The sequence below is a fragment of the Epinephelus lanceolatus genome, chromosome 3, assembly GCF_041903045.1.
Source record: "Epinephelus lanceolatus isolate andai-2023 chromosome 3, ASM4190304v1, whole genome shotgun sequence".
Taxonomy (NCBI): domain Eukaryota; kingdom Metazoa; phylum Chordata; class Actinopteri; order Perciformes; family Serranidae; genus Epinephelus; species Epinephelus lanceolatus.
The window spans coordinates 4700241-4718455 of NC_135736.1; the positions used below are offsets into that span (position 1 = coordinate 4700241).

Consider the following 18215-nt stretch of genomic DNA (forward strand, 5'->3'; position numbering starts at 1 on the left):
TGCGCAGCTCATAGTTTATTGTTAGATTAGCAGCTTGAGACGGGTCCAGACAGCATTTCAGATAATCCCTGTAAACAGATATCTGTATATGAAAGCAGATAAATTAGAAAAAAAGTTCATAAAAAGCTTAATCCTCATCAGATGATAGCCAGTGGGTTCATATATTGCATTTTGACCAATGTGCTCCGCCACTTTTGCTCTTCACATGTACCTGTAGGCAACCAAAGTCTGCTCAAATATTATTGTACAGAAACCAGCTTCTGACATCAAAATCTTGTACTGTTGCCAACAGCTTCTGCATAATGACTCTTTTTCTACATGCCAATCTGACAGAGCTGAGGACTCTGTCAAGAGAAGGGCAGGAGTAGTGTGCTTTATGGCGAATAAGGCCGGTATGATGGTGGGGTGCTGTTCTGATCCTGCTGTGGAATGCTGCTGTAATGTTACGCCGTGCACAAACGGCTGCAGAGTGGAGTGGCTGACTGTGTGGCTGTCTTGTTAAGGTTGGGATGTGTGGGCAGTTAAATCATCCCACAACTAGGAACCATGGATTACCAGAACCATCCAGAAACATGGAGAATTATAAAGCAGCAACCAACAATGTAAGAAGACTGAAAAAATGATTGAATTACAGTGCACAAGTTAAAGGAGCTGAAGGGATCACATGTCACTGAAGGTGTACCTTATATTTTTTAATTTAATTTTTTTTTTTAAATTTTATATACTTTATTAATCCCCGAGGGGAAATTCAATTTTTCACTCTGTTTGTCAATTACACACAGGTCCGAACACACACATGCACAAACTGGACATATACATTCACTAAGTGGAGCGATGTCAGAGTGGGCTGCCCATGACAGGCGCTCAGAGCGGTTGGGGGATTCGGTGCCTTGCTCAGGGGCACCTCGGCAGTGCCCAGGAGGTGAACTGGCACCTCTCCAGCTACCAGTTCACAATACATATTTTGGTCCGGACGGGGACTTGAACAGGCGACCCTCCGGTTCCCAACCCAAGTCCCTATGGACTGAGCTACTGCCGCCCCATGTGTCAAATAAAGAGGCCCGTTTCCACCGCAGGAACTTAGGAGTAATTTTACGGGGCAGGGGCCGTTGGTGTGTGTCTCCACCGCAGGAACCACCCCTGAAGGACAGAGTTCCGGAACTTTTACTGGGGCTAAACAAGTCCCTGCCTCGGAGTAGGTACTCAGAACGGCCCCGAAAGACTCCTGGCTGGGGCTTGGGATTTACTTGGTGCTGATTGGATATATTCAAGGAGGGATGTGATGACAACAGAAAGCAACAAAATAGCCGGCATTTTTAAAACTCAGCAGACGAGGGTTAGCTCGTTCATATAGCTTCCTCTGTCATGTAAAAAAAACTCACTAAATGGCCCGTGAAAAAAATATTTTTTCCAGCAGATATCTTAGTTACAACATGATTGAGCTTATAAAAGTGCGCCTGATACCCTTAAATTTTTGTGGAAACAGCTAAGAATAGTTTGGGAAAAACAAATTATACCAAGAGCATGGCGTAGGGCAGGGGGTGTCCTCATTCCTAAGGAGAAGGAGTCTGTGGACCTTAGCCAATTCCGGATGATTTCTCTCTTGAATGTGGAGGGGAAGATTTTCTTTAGTGTAGTAGCGCAGAGACTAGCTAGCTACTTAGAAAGGAATAGCTTAATAGATACCACGGTGCAGAAGGCAGGAATACCAGGTTTTTCAGGGTGTTTAGAGCATACTAGCATGATCTGGCACCAGATTCAGGCAGCGAAGATTAACAAAAGGGACCTACATGTAATATTTTTAGATCTTGCAAATGCGTTTGGTTCAGTACCGCACAGCCTCATTTGGAGTGCGTTTGACTACTTCAGAGTGCCACAGGTAGTTGTTAACTTAGTGAAAGCATATTTTCAGGATATTAGGTTGTGTCTAAGTACAGCAGGTTTCACAACAGGTTGGCAGAGGCTAGAAATAGGCATCATGGCAGGGTGTACAATTTCTCCATTAGCATTTACTATGGCAATGGAAGTAATCATCAGGGCATCTAAGTGGGTGGTAGGTGGGGAGAGACGGCAGAATGGGTTGCATCTTCCACCAGTTAGGGCTTACATGGATGACATGACACTGGTGACCACAACAATGCCATGTACAAAGAGGCTACTAGAGAAGGTAAATAAGAACCTCAAGTGGGCCAGCATGAAAATCAAGCCTAGTAAATCTAGAAGCATCTCGATATGTAGAGGGAAGTTAAGTGATAGGAAGTTTGTCACAGATGATGAGGACATCCCAACAATTAGGGAAAAGTCAGTAAAGAGCTTAGGTAGGTGGTACAATGTAGAGTTGAATGATAAGGAACAGGTGGTGAAATTTAGAAAAGATGTGGCTGAAGGATTGGATAGAATAGATAAATCAGAACTTCCAGGAAAGTTGAAGTTGTGGTGTTTGCAATTTGGGCTATATCCTAGGTTAATGTGGCCATTGTCAGTTTATGAAATTCCAAAATCTGTTGTGGAGAGAATGGAAAGGTCGGTTAGCTCCTACATTAGGAAGTGGTTGGGCGCTCCTAGGTGCCTAAGTAGTGTTGCATTGTATGGAAAAGGGATACTTCAGCTGCCAGTATCTAGTTTAACAGAGGAATTTAAATGTACCAAGGTCAGGACAGAGCTCTTGTTATCTGGGAGTAAGGACGTGGTAGTTAGGAGTGTGGTTCCAAATCCAACCAAGGGGAGGAAGTGGAACCCAAGATCGGCAGTTCAGGAGGCAGAGGCAGCTCTTAGACATGCAGAGATTGTAGGTAATGTTCAGTTTGGCCGGGGAGGCCTGGGGCTTGGCTCAGGTAAACCGGTATGGAATACAGCAGGCCTCAAAGATAAAAGAAAGCTGGTTGTAGAACAGATACGCAGACAGGAAGAGATAGTAAGGGGTGCAAAGGTAGTGGCCCAGGCTAAACAGGGACAGTGGTTGAATTGGGAAAGTGTAGAGAAGAGGAAGCTTAGTTGGAGGGACCTGTGGAGTATGGAGGAGAATCGTATTAGATTCCTGGTAGGGGCTACATACGATGTGTTACCAACCCCCCAGAACCTAAAACTGTGGGTAAATGAGGACCCATCATGCCCATTGTGTTCACGTACCGCAACTTTAAAGCATATTTTGTCAGGCTGTAAAGTTGGCTTGTCACAAGGCCGATATACATGGCGACATAATCAGGTGTTGAAATGTTTAGCTGCAGGCATCGAAGGGAAACGAAGACAGGTGAATTCAGAAGGTGTTAAGGATAGGGGCTTAGTAATTCAGTTTGTCCGTGAGGGAGAGAAATACAGAAGGGATAAGTTAGTGAGGAGGCAAGGGTGTGGCCGCCTAGAAGGTGCTTGTGATTGGGAAATGCAAGTAGATTTAGGGGGAAAGCTTGTTGTTCCTCAGGAAATAGTCTGTACCAGGCAGAGGCCTGACTTAGTGTTGTGGTCAGTGAGTCAACAGATAGTTTATTTCATTGAGCTGACAGTTCCTTGGGAAGACTCAGTGGAAGAAGCCTATGAAAGAAAAAAGCTTAGATATGCAGACTTAGGAGCAGAAGCTGAGCAGCGAGGATGGAAGACTAGGATTTGTCCAGTGGAAGTGGGGTGTAGGGGATTCATAGCAAGATCAACTGTCTCACTCCTGGGGGAACTCGGAGTGCGGGGACAGAATTTGAGGAAGACAGTGAGGGAAACGTCAGATGAAGCAATTAAATGCAGCCAGTTTATCTATTACAGAAGAAATAATGTCAGCTGGGGGGCAGCAGGGGGAACTACTAAGCAGGGCACATAACTCCTTGAGATCAGGTGGAGAGATCCACTTCCTGTCAGAAGAAATCCAGGAAGAGGAAGCATTTAAGTGTGGGAGTGGCCTATTGGAATCCATTTTGTTTGAGGCCATGCGGCAAGGTGAGTGTGCTTGCTGATCCTGTAAGTCCAGTTAGCTCCTTTAACTTTAGCTTATATTGTAGTTATGCTATGTAGTGTGTGAAATAGAGTATGGTGAATGTGACAGGAAAGCTAGTATCAGCATTGCTTCTGCCTGGAGCTCGCATGTATGGAGCCTGGGTTTGGTTGAAGATGGCAGTGCTGTTTGGGCTGAGAAAGCCATGTGTAAGTAAGAAGGAAATCCAGGAAGAGGAAGGTTATTTAAGTGTGGGAGTGGCCTATTTGAATCCATTTTGTTTGAGACCATGCTGCAAAGTGAGTGTGTTTGCTGATCCTGTGAGTTCATTTATCTCCTTTAACTTTAGCTTACATTGTAGTTATGCTATGTAGCATGTGAAATAGAGTATGGTGAATGTGCTAGTAAAGGTAGTATCAGCATTGCTTCTGCCTGGAGCTCGCATAAACGGAGCCTGGGCTTGGTTGAAGTTGGCAGTGCTGTTTGGGCTGAGATCACTGTCCAGCCTCCTGGAGGTGTCATTGTTGTGAGGGCTCGTCCTGGGGAGGTAGACTGTACAGCCTAACCCGGCGGGGGAGTGTGATAGCCTAACAAGGCTTCCTTCCCTGGGTCTACCTCCTCTGTGGTAGTATAGGTAAGGTAAAGGAGGTTGTTCGGTTAGTGTGGGGAGCAGTGAGACCTGGCATTAGGGGAGTGTCTCTGGGACGCCAGAGATCACTGTCTAGCCTCCTGGAGGTGTCGTGGGACTAACTAGACGAAACACCGGTGAAAGGAGGTTCCCACCCGATGACCCCAAAGACATGTTAGTTATCACTGCTCACGGGTCTGTATAGTTAAGCCTTGCCATAATAGCTTATCGTAGGGCTTAGGAGGATTATTCACTGAGTGCTGATCCCTTTTTTTTTTTTTTTTTATTAGAGCACAAACTTCTTGTGTTTATTTGAATTCAGAACTAGCCCAGCTAGTGACTGCTGTGAATAGGGCAGCTGACAACAAGGGAAAGACCATGTGACCGCTTGGAAAGACAGCTGACAGGAGGGAAAAGACCCCAGCGGTGCTGGCATGGGTTAGCAACCCATGGTAGCATGGTGAGGCCTAGCAGCCTTATTACAACCAAAATTAGCTACAGCCAACATAGGGAAAATACCCCAAGAGTCAGCGAGAGCAGGGGTGGAAGATGACTCAAAGGTGGATTACACGGTAACAGACATTGGAAAGGACACGACTATGACTTGGACCGGTGACTCAGTGAAGGATAGGGGCACGGACCTATCCACCAGTGCTAGAATTAGCAGCACTCAGGGCAAGGTGAGCGCATCTGTAGAGGGCAAAAGTAGCATAGTTGAGAACAAGATGCTTCAGGTTTGTCCTTGCGGCTGGCAGAAAGTAACATCAGTGAAAGGCCTCAGAACTCATCAGGGAAAGAAGAAGTGTGTGGCAAAGAAAGGGCAGAGTAGCCGCATTGATCAGTACTTCCTAAGAAGTCAGTCGAGTCAGTCGGATGAAGTCCAGCGGCAGGTAGAAAACCACAGTTCGCAGGATATCAGTAACGCTGCCACTGAGGAGGAGGGGGTAGTAAGAGAGGATGCAGGTGACACTGAGGCCAGTATGCTAGCCAGAGAAAGAACTATGGAGCAAAAGGTTAGAGTTAGATGGCCTAGAGCAAATGACAGTAAAGAATGGGAGATAGTTAATAGAGACTTGTCAGTAATCTTGAGTAGGCTTAGAGGAAATGCAATACAAAGGTTAGAAAAGATGGGAGATATAATGTATTCATATGGTGTAGAAAGGTTTGGGGTGCATGAGAGAAAGAGGAGTGAGAGGGTACAGTCAGGTAAGTCTAGGCGGCAGAGAGAAATAGAGAAGTTAGTCAAGGAAAGGAGACAGTTAAGAAAGCAGTGGAAAAAGGCTACAGAAGAAGAAAGGGAGGGAATTAAGGTGTTGCAAGAGGAGTTGAGAAGCAGGCTAGCAGTTCTTAGAAGGGTGGAGCATCTCAGGAAAAAGAAGAGGAAGAAGGAATATGCTAGGACAGGTTTTTTCAGGGACCCTTTTAAGTTTGGGCTCGTCCTGGGGAGGTAGACTGTACAGCCTAACCCGGCGGGGGAGTGTGATAGCCTAACAAGGCTTCCTTCCCTGGGTCTACCTCCTCTGTGGTAGTATAGGTAAGGTAAAGGAGGTTGTTCGGTTAGTGTGGGGAGCAGTGAGACCTGGCATTAGGGGAGTGTCTCTGGGACGCCAGAGATCACTGTCTAGCCTCCTGGAGGTGTCGTGTGACTAACTAGACGAAACACCGGTGAAAGGAGGTTCCCACCCGATGACCCCAAAGACATGTTAGTTATCACTGCTCACGGGTCTGTATAGTTAAGCCTTGCCATAATAGCTTATCGTAGGGCTTAGGAGGATTATTCACTGAGTGCTGATCCCTTTTTTTTTTTTTTTTTTTTTTATTAGAGCACAAACTTCTTGTGTTTATTTGAATAGCAAAGCAGTTTTGTGTTGCTATGTGTGGTATGTATTCAGTTTTGGGAAATCATGATGTCTAGAAAGCATCAGTGGCTGCAGCTGACAGGGACAGCTAATACTAGCAGCAAAGCTAACATCAGGACGTCATCTGTTAAAAGCCTCCCGTTGTCGGATACGACATGAAACTACTCCAGTTAGCTCAATCATGTTGTAATTAAGACATCCGCTGGAAAACAAATTTTTTTTCACGGGCCATTTAGTGAGTTATTACAGACACCGCTAAGGGCTAACAGCTAACGGCGTCCTTACGTTGCCCCGGTAAATGGTCACACAACGATTACGTCACATCCAGAGCCCGTAAATTTACAAGAACCTTCTCCTACTCCGCTCTCTCAGTGGAGACACAGCGGTTGAGAGGGCCGAGCGAGAGGACGTTCCTGTAGTAGTTCCTGCCTCCCAAATAGTACCAGGAACTTCTTCAGTGGAAACGGGCCTAAAGATCGATTGATTGATCGACTGACTGAATAATTGACAAGAATCTGTTTATAGAGATTAATACATTTCTAATAATAATCATCCTTAGTTCTTGCTCTATCATTTGCAAATCTCAGTCTGCAAAACATTTAGGTTGTAGCGTCTCATTTTTAGTTGCCGCTTGATAAATGACAGGTCATATTAACTGTCGCTAAGTAGCATTAAGCGTGCTGTAACTCTGGATAAGATAGTTGATAGCTGAGTCTCATTCCCTGATTGTCAAGGACTGGTCCAGATCAAGCTGAACGGGAGAGCTATTAACGGACTTGGCAAAGTAAGCATAAGGATACACATGTGACTACATCTTGTTTTGAAAATAAGGTGTTAACAAACGGTTTGTACTGCCAGGGTAGGGAAAAAAGAACTGGAGTTTTTTCATCACATTACAAGGCCAACCCACCAGGAAATTTCTCAAACTTCCTATTGGCCAGTCTGTGCCAGTTAGAGATAACTGGTTAGGGTAAGGTTGGGTTGAGGTTAAGCATCACAAAAACACAACTGGTTGGCTTTAAGGACACATTTGGTCATAGGGTAAGGTAGGAAGCAACTTAAATCAATGAGTAAACAGACTTCAACACAAACCCTGTATCTGCGCTCAGCCAAAGATTATCTCAGAGGTGAAAGTGTCTCTGTAACACCACTGTACAATTGCATGTGTAAGTAGTTCTGACAACTCCAACAGAGTGAGGAGTCTTCTCTACATCCTGTGTTATAACAAGTTCTTAGTGGATTTCTTGTTTTGTAAGGCACATGGACCATTTTGACTTGAAGATAAATTACTTCTGTGACTTGGCTATGACATTACACCAACTGGGTCTAAGGTTGTACATTTATATCTTTTTGTATATCCCAAATGTATAACAGTTACCTTTAGTATGCCTCCATCTGAGAATTAGTCGCCACTTTCTGTGAGAGCTATTTCTGTCTCTGAACCTGGGGTCAGAGCCCTGGTAACCTTATGACACCAGTCTCATTACAAAGAAATATGTATGTAAGGTATTCTTGACAAAATTTATTATGGAGATCTATAAACTTCCTTTTCTAAAATAGATCGACCCATGTCTTAACTCAGCGCCCTTTTTAGGCTGCATACAACCCCATTCATCTGTGTCAGAAAGCATATGGTGACAACCTCCTGCTGACAAAAGGTCAACTCCAGACATGTCATTAAGTCAGCTACTGTCTCTTTACAGCTTAGATCAAATATTCAGGGTATTTAGCTAAGCCCATGGGCCTGAAGTGATTTGTACTGCAGTAACATAGTCATAATTTACCTACTGTGCTGTTTTGCAAAATGAATCTACCCTGTTTAAAATCACAGAGCCCACCAGAGCACAAAACCAGCTGCTGAAGTTGATCTGCCCTCCAAAGATTATGTTACACTAATGTAAGAGCAAATTTAGCTCACTGGGATGATCTGTTATGGGCTGAGAAAATTATTACATAACTCTTAGCAGGAGACAAGGTAAATAATAATAATAAGAATAATCAAAATAGACAGTTTGTGCTAAAAAAAAAAGTTAATAAATAGAACAAATCCACCTTAATGTTATGAACATTTGATACTTATTAAACTACAACTAAACACCACCACAATAAACACAAGACAACACATGGAAATCAGATTTGTTTGAAGGAAAATACGATCAAACTTACTTAAATGATTATTAAAGTATGAATATTGACACAAACAGTGGTTTCTTGCAGTGATCATTCCCCGAGAGACTTAGACAAATACCACATGGCCTGATGAAATTTGGCCAGACTGGATTCATCCAAGAATTATCTCAGGAGAATCACTTTTTATTGGCCAAGTATGTGTACACATACAATAAATTTAATTGTTTTTTGTTTGTTTCTACTGGGGTTTTTTCTCACTGTTTTTACACATAAATAGACATAACAGTTGGGAACAAGGACAAAAAAGCTGGACATGTCTGCCTGACTAAAGGCATGTCAGTACTATTATGTGCACAAGTATGTCAAAGAATTGGTGTTTCTATAAATATTTTCTAAATATAGGCCGTATAAAAGCACCAATAACCACAAAATAAAAAATAAAAATTGTCTATTAGTCTATTTGTCTATTAGTGCAAATAAATAAATACTGAATGGATAGCAGCATGCAGGATTTAAAATGATAGTGACAGATGATACAGTATGTACAGTAAATATGTGAGCACACACACACACACACACACACACAAACACAAACAATTTTTTAAACTTGCCACAAATGACAATCTGCCAAGTACAGCTGCTCAAGCAGCGATAGGCCAGGTGTGCAGGGGTGAGAAAGTAGGCAGGGTTTAAACTTGTTTCTCAACCTTTATTTTGGCTAAAAGTAGAGCTAGCTCTATAAACTCTAGAGGCTGTCCATTACTTACTGAGTGACTTACTGAGTGACTGTTACACCAGTGGTCGATCAATAAAGCCCTGGTTAAGTGTTGGAGTTTTCCCATTGGCCATTGCTCTTTCAAAAGAATTAGGCATGACAGTGTTTGCAGTTTATTTCCTTCAACTGCAGAGGGCACCAGGCCTTTATTTGAACCAGATGTACATTAGATACGTTAGTACAGCTTCTTTTCTGATTTATTCCCATTTGCTATTTAATTGCTGTTGCAGTATTATGCAAAAGCCCTGTGGAGCAGGAGAGGAGAGAGCAGAAGACATTAAGAAAGGTGAGATAAGCTTCCACTTATTAACTATTGCAAATAGGATCATTCTTTATTTTGAGTAATCCACTGTTTTTGAAATGATTTCTCTTTCGTGTAACTTGGTTCCACAAACAAATACTAACAAAGAAAGTAAATGCTCACAACAGTTAACAGCTTAAAATACAGGCAACTTCAACTTGGAATTTTTCTAAATGTTTACACAAGATTATTATAAAACTCAGGCCAGAAAGTAAAAAAAAAGGAAACTGGTTACGATCCAGTTGGCAAAACTGGCTGCAAGGCAACTCCATATGTGTTCTCATCACACTCAGTATCACTTCCTGCTTCTTCGTTTAGATTCTGTGTGACAGGATCCGCAGGTGATATAGTAACATTGTGCTTTATGTGAAAAATATCCCACCTCTCAGGCAACAGGTCATGATTGAATATGAACAAAGCCAGCGAAGAAAAAACTAAGATGGTTACCAAAGTGCACAACATGGAGATTGTCCTGATAGGAGACTTTTGGATGTAGATGCCATCTTCCAGTGTGCAACCAGGAAGATGAAGAACAACAGGAAGACCTACAGAATTCTCCCCCAGCAAAACCCTTACAGTCAGCCCTACGATGTAACCCACCGTGGCACCGTAACCATTCGTCACTTTAAAGAAGAGCACAGAAACCAGATGGGGGAATATGAGGGTGTAGGCGGTATCTGCTCCGAGAATCCAGAGGACCAGGGGGCTGTTGGTGTAGAACGTCATGGATGTCCCAACCACACCCACCACCACCACTGTGACCCGTATTACCCATTGAATTTCATTGTCTGATGCCTAGAGACATGAAGTCATACAAAAGGAGACAGTTCATTATTAATTCGTAAACCTGTGCTTTCCAAAATAGATGGATTTGGATTTGAAAAGTTTGTACTTAATTAATTAGCAACAGTTGTGCACATAACACTCATTTTCAGAGAAACTCCTTACCTGTTTGCGCAGAATGTTCTTGTAGATATTTGAAGAGAAAACAGAAGTTGCAGACAACAGGCCAGAGTCTGCAGATGACATGACAGCAGCGGCCACAGCTCCGATTCCAATGATTGAAATATAGGATGGAGTTAGGTTCTGTAGGGTCAGGGGCAGGACCAAACTTTGCTCACCACGTACATATGGAGATGGAGAACCATACAGCGTCAGGTTCCAGTCTGGATGAGAGAAACAATAAAAATAAATGATTGTAATTTTTCCTCAACAGAGTAAAAGACCCAAATGGAACTTATGTAGAAACCTGGACTCTACTATGTCCTTAAAAAGGCTGAAAAATGAAGCCAACACAGAAGTGCCAAAAATTGCAGTAAAAGCAAGTAATCCCCATTGACACCCATGTTAAATTACCCAAATTTACATCAGAATTAAACATGTTTACAGCCATTTTTCCTGTTTATGACAACCAGTGTTCATTTTGACAGCTATTTTAGATTTACTCTTAGTCTGCTTGTTTTGCTGCCATTCATTGGCTAACAGCCACTGATGCACCTAACAAACTCCATAAATCCATTCATCAGCTCCACCATCCACAGTCAGACACACATGGCTGATTATTTACTGCTGAATTACAGCTCACTTTCGTACCAATGGCTGACACTGCTTTGGTTTGAGTGTTTTTGCTGGCTAGAAGATAATTACAAGCATGGCCTTTTTCTGATTTCAGTGTCTGATAGGTCATAACATTTTTGTTACGTCTCGTCTCATCAACAAAAATGAAACATATTTTTCGTCTTAGTTTTTATTTTAAAAAATATATTTGTAGCTCGTCATTGTCTCATATTCGTCATGGAGAAAAGGTCATTGATAGAAATTTTTTATCATAGTTTTCATCAAAGAAATTAGAACTGATGACAACTGTACGGGGGATGCATTTTTTACATAACTCACCTGTTTGAATTCCTCTAAGGCTTAAAGTTATGCAAAATTAAAGGCATAGCCACTTTGAGTGATGGGTTGTCTGTGAGGTGTCACCACAGTCTATGAGTTAAATCCACCCCTCCCTCCTTCCCAGCTACCATCTTGTCTAAATATGGTCACTTCGGGTTACTTATGGCTAAAAAAATCCAAGATGGGGACGGTCAAAATGTAAGACTCAAGGCCACTTGAGTCCACAAACCAGTGGATGACACCACAGTGGCTATGTCCATTATTTTTATAGAGTCTATAGCAGTGTCACATTAGCTCTTGGTAACGTACAAAGGCCATATGTAGACTTAGGAAGCCAAATAGCCAGAAAGCTCTGTTTTCTCTTTCATATTACAAGATAACTGACAATCAATAATTTGACCCAACAATACTTCTCCTGTCCACAATGTAAGTGTCTGTATTGAAGGTCTGTCATCTCAAACCTAATTCCCACCTGTAGAGGCGGCGACAGCACCAACTAAGGCAGGGGGGATTCCAAGTATGATGATGACAACAGCAGCAGCATAGCAGGTAATCTGGGCAGTTCGAGATGAGTTGGCAGACAGCGTCCTCTGGTGGAAGCTCTGAAATGAAATACTACCAATACCCTGAAATAAGAGCACAGGGAGGAGAGAAAGATGTATGTTAAGGACAAGAAAAGATGAGGAAGAAGAGTTAAGAATAAAATATACTAATACACAAGTACTGTCCAAAAGCCAGGGCATCACTCACTGTTCCATCACACACAGGGATAGAGTGGGGATGAAAAATGGCCCTGGACTTTGTGACTTAGACTGGTCCACCAGTCTCAGTAATGAGTATAAATTTGTACAACATTAAATAAGAGAATTTGTTACAGTATAATGTTAGTATACTTAGTACAATTTTATGTACAATCAAATAACTATATACCACTGGTATAATATGAATTCCAATTGAACAATATGGTTGAGTTTAAGAAATACAGAATTGACTTTTATAACTTTTGTAGGTATTGTTCCTACATTTCATGTAACAATGAGTCCAACATTTCAAGAGTTAGCTGCAGCACTGCAGCTTCTTTTAAATGTTTCGTCTTATACAGGCTGTGATTGGTTGGTTCACACAAAGTGACAGTGATGAGCACTTCGACTTTATGAAAAGTAGAAAGTTTAAACAAAACGGAAGCAACATGGCTAAATAGCCAGTTAGCCAAGTTTATAGTTTCTAATCACCTGAAGATAAGCATCACTGTGTTTTCAGTTCCTTTGGACTATGTCACAATGTACACTTCTGACCTGCCATACATTCCAATCTCTCAGTTCACTCAGTAGATTTCCACTCACCCCGCCTCTCCACCCCACCTACCTGCAAGTCGATCACCTGTCCACACATCTCCTGCTCCTGCCGGCCCACCATACCCGCCTCTTCAAGCCAATTCTACTCACCTGTGGCTCATTACTCTCTGCCCCTATAAAGACTCTAGCTTCACAGACTCTCATTGCCAGATTGTTCTTCGCCACACCCATACAAGACTTTCCAGCTTTTATTCCCATACTACTTCCTCGTTGCAGACCTCGCCTGCCTCTGACTCTCCTACTTTGTCTGCTCCCCGGTAAACCACTCAGCCCTCTGTCCTCGACCAAGAGCTCTGCTTCTGGCTCCCTGGTTTCTGTTTGCCTGTTCCCCCACGACTGTGTGGAGAGGCTGTCACTGAGCTCTCTGTAGTAAGTTTACCTGTTCTACCGCCTGTGGTTTCCTGTGAATTGCCTCACTGTATGGCTGCAGATTCAATCTTTGTGTGTGCCGCAGAATGAACTTGGTTGTTCTGCTTTTTGCCAGAGCCACCCCGCCTACAGCCAGTTCCACACAGGTTAAGTGTGCCGACTTCCCTTGTGTGTTCTCCTGGTTCCAGATTCCCTGCTAGTCTCACATTGCCTTCTGCCTGCTCTATCATGGTAAAGTTGCACACCATTGAACACCAACTTTGGCATTTATCAATTTGGATGTGAGCGTAGGGTACGATCAAATCTCACATCAGGTCTCAGCTCATGTATGCAAGTTTGAGTCAGTGTGGATTTGTGGTGCAGCTCAGCAAGATCTGAAAATAATTATTAAACAAACCTCAAACTTGTCATCTAAGCATAAGCAGCCACATATTCAGTATATTAAAAAAGGATTCCCAAAACGAATAAAACAAAATGAAATAAAATAGCCATGAATGATTACATATTCATCAGTTGCAAAAATTACCACTCTATTAACTTACAGGTAATTTGTGATGCCAGGCTATCAGTAAACGTGGTAGCCAAGTGGCCGGGGGCGGGGATGCACGACTCATTTGTATTCCATAACAGTAGCGTTGCCTCACGGCTACGGCACGGCGCACTGCAGGGCCGGTGTCTTCTCAATAAGTAGGCTATTAAATGACAACATTTTGGTATGGTTCTTATTCTATGTGACAAAGGTTATCCCCTCAATATCTTATAACCCCGCTGGCAAACCCTGCCACAGAGCAGGTGTGCAGGTTTAACAGTGCGCACACACGCACACGGGTCACGGTCGAGCGCTGCTTCAGGTTGCTCAAGCGCAGGTGGCTCTGTCTTGGACCAGCGGGAGGAACGCTGCTGTATACCCCAGAAAAGGTGTGCGACATCATTTTGGCCTGTGCAGTTTTGCACAATGTTGCTTTAGACAATGGAGTGCAGTTTGATGTGCCGGCGCAGCCAGATGAACCAATGCCCAGGGAACCATGGCCAGCACAGCCTCTACTGGGGGCTATACGGAGGAGACAGGACCTCATTCATTCACTCATTCTAAAATGTAAAGTATACTTTAAAGTTGTGTAAGTGCTCTACAGTAGGCCTATTTAATGAGTAATGTAATGCAAGTATAGCCTATAAGAGTATAGGGATATTCAATACAGACAATGGACAACGTTTAGTCATTTAAACATTTTATTCAGGTTTTTTTTTATTTTTTTTTATTTTTTTTAGATTCTAGTTAATTTATTTTAGCGTGTTATTAATTGTCTCGAGTGTGCTAACTGAAGCCAATAAATGGCATATTTCTGTCTGCCTTTCCAGGACCTCTGCCGTGATGATTGGCCAAGCACGGGAAGCGGAGGGCACGCACTCTCCTGCCTGGCTCGGTGGGACCGCTCTGGGGAGAGGACCTGGACGCCATGCTTTTGTACTGTCAGGTTAAATTAACTAATGCAAGCAAAAGGAGGGCTGTTAGTTACCGTTCTGCTCTGGCTCCGATGCAAGTGCGTCTGTGTCTCCACCACCACCACTTATGCCAGAGATAGATTCTGACCCGATTAGTGAGGAGATTCTCTCCTCGGTCCCCTTCATGGTCAGGCTGGGGTCTGGTTGGCCTCCTCCAGTCTGCGTGTTGCTGCGCCTAAGGGCTTTTTGTTGCCAGCTTTAAGTCTGACCACTTTTTCTTGACCTAAACCTAAAGAATTGTGACTTGATCAACTACCAGGCATTGGCTATAAAGCTATGGATGAATAAAAGATTTTTTTTTTTTATTATCATCATTAGATTATAGGCCACTTATTGCGAATTTTATTCAAACCTCAGTCGGAGTCTGTTTGTCAACGGTGACGCTGCTGACTGCCGACTCCTCTCCATGTTGCAACCTCACAGGGCGAGGCCTCTGTACCATGAATATTTAAGGGCGTGACATGCTAATGACGATCGATTTCAGCCGCCACATTTATCAAGGCCTGATCATTCGTACGCTGGGACTGGTCAGATACGAACGTTTCATAAATCACACGTGTCCTATCGTAAGATGAATCCTGCGCTCAGATCTGCACCTGTTTCTATGCTCGTTTGATAAATGAGGGCCTCTCTGTTTATTAAACCGATGCATTTAAGTTCATTACAAACCATCCTGCCTGTCATTGTTGCTGCTTTTGAGTCCCACACCCACCTGTCACAGACTAAGCAATTTGTATCTACATAACAAGCATGTTCTCATCAGTGGAGTCCGCCATGTTGTCCTACAGTAGCCTGTATGGTCTGCACAACCTGTACAGACAGTACCACCTCCACATGAAAGTATGTGTCCTTGAAGCCCATCTGGACCAGTTCAGAATACTGGTGGGCAATGCATCGATTTAGGGTACAGAGATCCACTTCAGTAAATTTACTTAGTTACATTTAACCACTGACAATAGTCCAGGAGTATGTATTTAAAGTGCAATTGCGGTATTTTTTTTTTTTTTTGCTGTATCAGCACTCAGTGAATAACCTCCTAAACCATCATAGGGCTTAGGAGGTTATTCACTGAGTGCTGATCCTTTCCCTAGAGCACAAACTTCTTGAGTTTATTTGAATTCAGAACTAGCCCAGCTAGTGACTGCTGTGAATAGGAAAGCTGACAACAAGGGAAAGACCATGTGACTGCTTGGAAAGACAGCTGACAGGAGGGAAAAGACCCCAAAGATGCTAGCATGGGCTGGCAACCCATGGTAGCATTGGTGAGGCCTAGCAGCCTTACTACAACCAAATTAGCTACAGCCAACATAGAGAAAATACCCCAAGAGTCAGCCAGAGCTGGGGTGGAAAATGACTCACCGGTGGATTACATGGTAACAGACATTGGAACGGACATGACTATGCATTGGATCTGTGACTCAGTGAAGGATAAGGACCCAGACCTATCCACCAGGGCTAGAATTAGCAGCACTCAGGGCAAGGCGAGCGCATCTGTAGAGGACAAAAGTAGCACAGTTGAGAACAAGATGCTTCAGGTTTGTCCTTGCGGCTGGCAGAAAGTAACATCAGTAAAAGGCCTCAGAACTCATCAGGGAAAGAAGAAGTGTGTGGCAAAGAAAGGGCAGTGTAGCCGCATTGATCAGTATTTCTTAAGAAGTCAGTCGAGTCAGTCAGATGAAGTCCAGCAGCAGGTAGAAAACCAGAGTTCACAGAATATCAGTAACAATGTCACTGAGGAGGAGGAGGAGGAGGAGGAGGAGGAGGAGGAGGAGGAGGAGGGGGTAGTAAGAGGGGTTGCAGGTGACACTGAGGTCAATATGCCAGTCAGAGAGAGAACAATGGAGCAAAAGGATACAGTTAGATGGCCTAGGGCAAATGACAGTAAAGAATGGGAGACAGTTAATAGATATTTGGCAGTAATCTTAAGCAGGCTTAGAGGAAATGCGATAGAAAAGTTAGAAAAGATGGGAGATATAATTTACTCATATGGTGCAGAGAGGTTTGGGGTGCATGACAGAAAGAGGGGTGAGAGGGTACAGTCAGGTAAGTCTAGGTGGCAAGAGAAATAGAGAAGTTAGTTAAGGAAAGGAGACAGTTAAGAAAGCAGTGGAAAAAGCCTACAGAAGAAGAAAGGGAGGGAATTAATGTGCTGCAAGAGGAGTTGAGAAGCAGGCTTGCAGTTCTTAGAAGGGCAGAGCATCTCAGGAAAAAGAGGAGGAAGAAGGAATATGTAAGGACAGCTTCTTTCAGGGACCCTTTTAAGTTTGTTAAAGGATTGTTTAGCCAGGAAAAGGGAGGGCAGCTTAAAGCAGCAAGGCTAGAGGTCGAAGAATATTTGAGAAATACATATTCAGATTTAGAGAAGAATAGGATAGTAGGTTTTCCACCGGATATCCCTCCATTAGGAGGGATAGAGCATGAGATGGGTGTCAGGCCACCTAGGTGGAAGGAAGTTCAGGAGGTGGTCAGGCGTGCAAAGGCTTCTTCGGCCCCAGGGCCTAATGGAGTCCCCTACAGGGTTTATAAAAGTGCACCTGATATCCTTAAATTTTTGTGGAAACAGCTAAGAATAGTTTGGGAGAAACAAATTATCCCAAGAGCATGGCATAGGGCAGGAGGTGCAGAAGATACTATGGTGCAGAAGGCAGGAATACCAGGTTTTACAGGGTGTTTAGAACATACTAGCATGATCTGGCACCAGATTCAGGCAGCAAAGATTAAAAAAAGGGACCTGCATGTAATATTTTTAGTTTGGTTCAGTACCACATAGCCTCATTGGGAGTGCGTTTAACTATTTCAAAGTGCCACAGGTAGTTGTTAACTTAGTGAAAGCATATTTTCAGAATATTAGGTTGTGTCTAAGTATGGCAGGTTTCACAACAGGTCGGCAGAGGCTAGAAATAGGTATTATGGCAGGGTGTACAATTTCTCCATTAGCATTTACTATGGCGATGGAAGTAATCATCAGGGCATCCAAGTGGGTGGTAGGTGGGGAGGGACGGCAGAATGGGTTGCATCTCCCACCAGTTAGGGCTTACATGGATGACATGACACTGGTGACCACAACAATGCCATGTACAAAGAGGCTACTAGAGAAGGTAAATAAGAACATCAAGTGGGCCAACATCAAGATCAAGCCTAGTAAGTCTAGAAGCATCTCAATACATAGAGGGATGTTAAGGGATAGGAAGTTTGTCATAGATGATGAGGAAATCCCAACAATTAGGGAAAAGTCAGTAAAGAGCTGAGGTAGGTGGTACAATGTGGAGTTGAATAATGAGGAACAGGTGGTGAAATTTAGAAACGATGTGGCTGAAGGAATGGATAGAATAGATATATCAGAACTTCCAGGAAAGTTGAAGTTGTGGTGTTTGCAATTTGGGCTATATCCTATATCCTATCCTATATATAGGTTAATGTGGCCATTGTCAATTTATAAAATTCCAATATCCATTATGGAGAGAATTGAAAGGTCGGTTAGCT

The 18215-nt window shown here is 43.2% G+C and overlaps 1 protein-coding gene and 1 long non-coding RNA gene across 3 annotated transcripts in view; one reads left to right on the forward strand and one right to left on the reverse strand.

Annotated features, from left to right (window-relative positions):
* Positions 1 to 3786: 3786 nt before the first annotated feature.
* LOC144459450 (uncharacterized) lies at positions 3787 to 16857 on the forward strand. The gene is made up of 2 exons (XR_013488435.1): positions 3787 to 5488; positions 16502 to 16857. It is a non-coding gene; the product is annotated as an uncharacterized LOC144459450 (long non-coding RNA).
* Positions 9226 to 18215, reverse strand: part of LOC117255842 (high-affinity choline transporter 1-like) — a 41338-nt gene continuing 32348 nt past the window's right edge. For both annotated transcript variants that reach the window (XM_033625057.2, XM_033625056.2), the window contains exons 6-8: positions 11978 to 12131; positions 10558 to 10775; positions 9226 to 10404 (exon numbers count right to left, since the gene is read on the reverse strand). In XM_033625057.2, the coding sequence (XP_033480948.1) occupies positions 9841 to 10404; positions 10558 to 10775; positions 11978 to 12131 (936 nt within the window). In that variant the 3' untranslated portion in view covers positions 9226 to 9840. The remainder of the gene's footprint in view (positions 10405 to 10557; positions 10776 to 11977; positions 12132 to 18215) is intronic.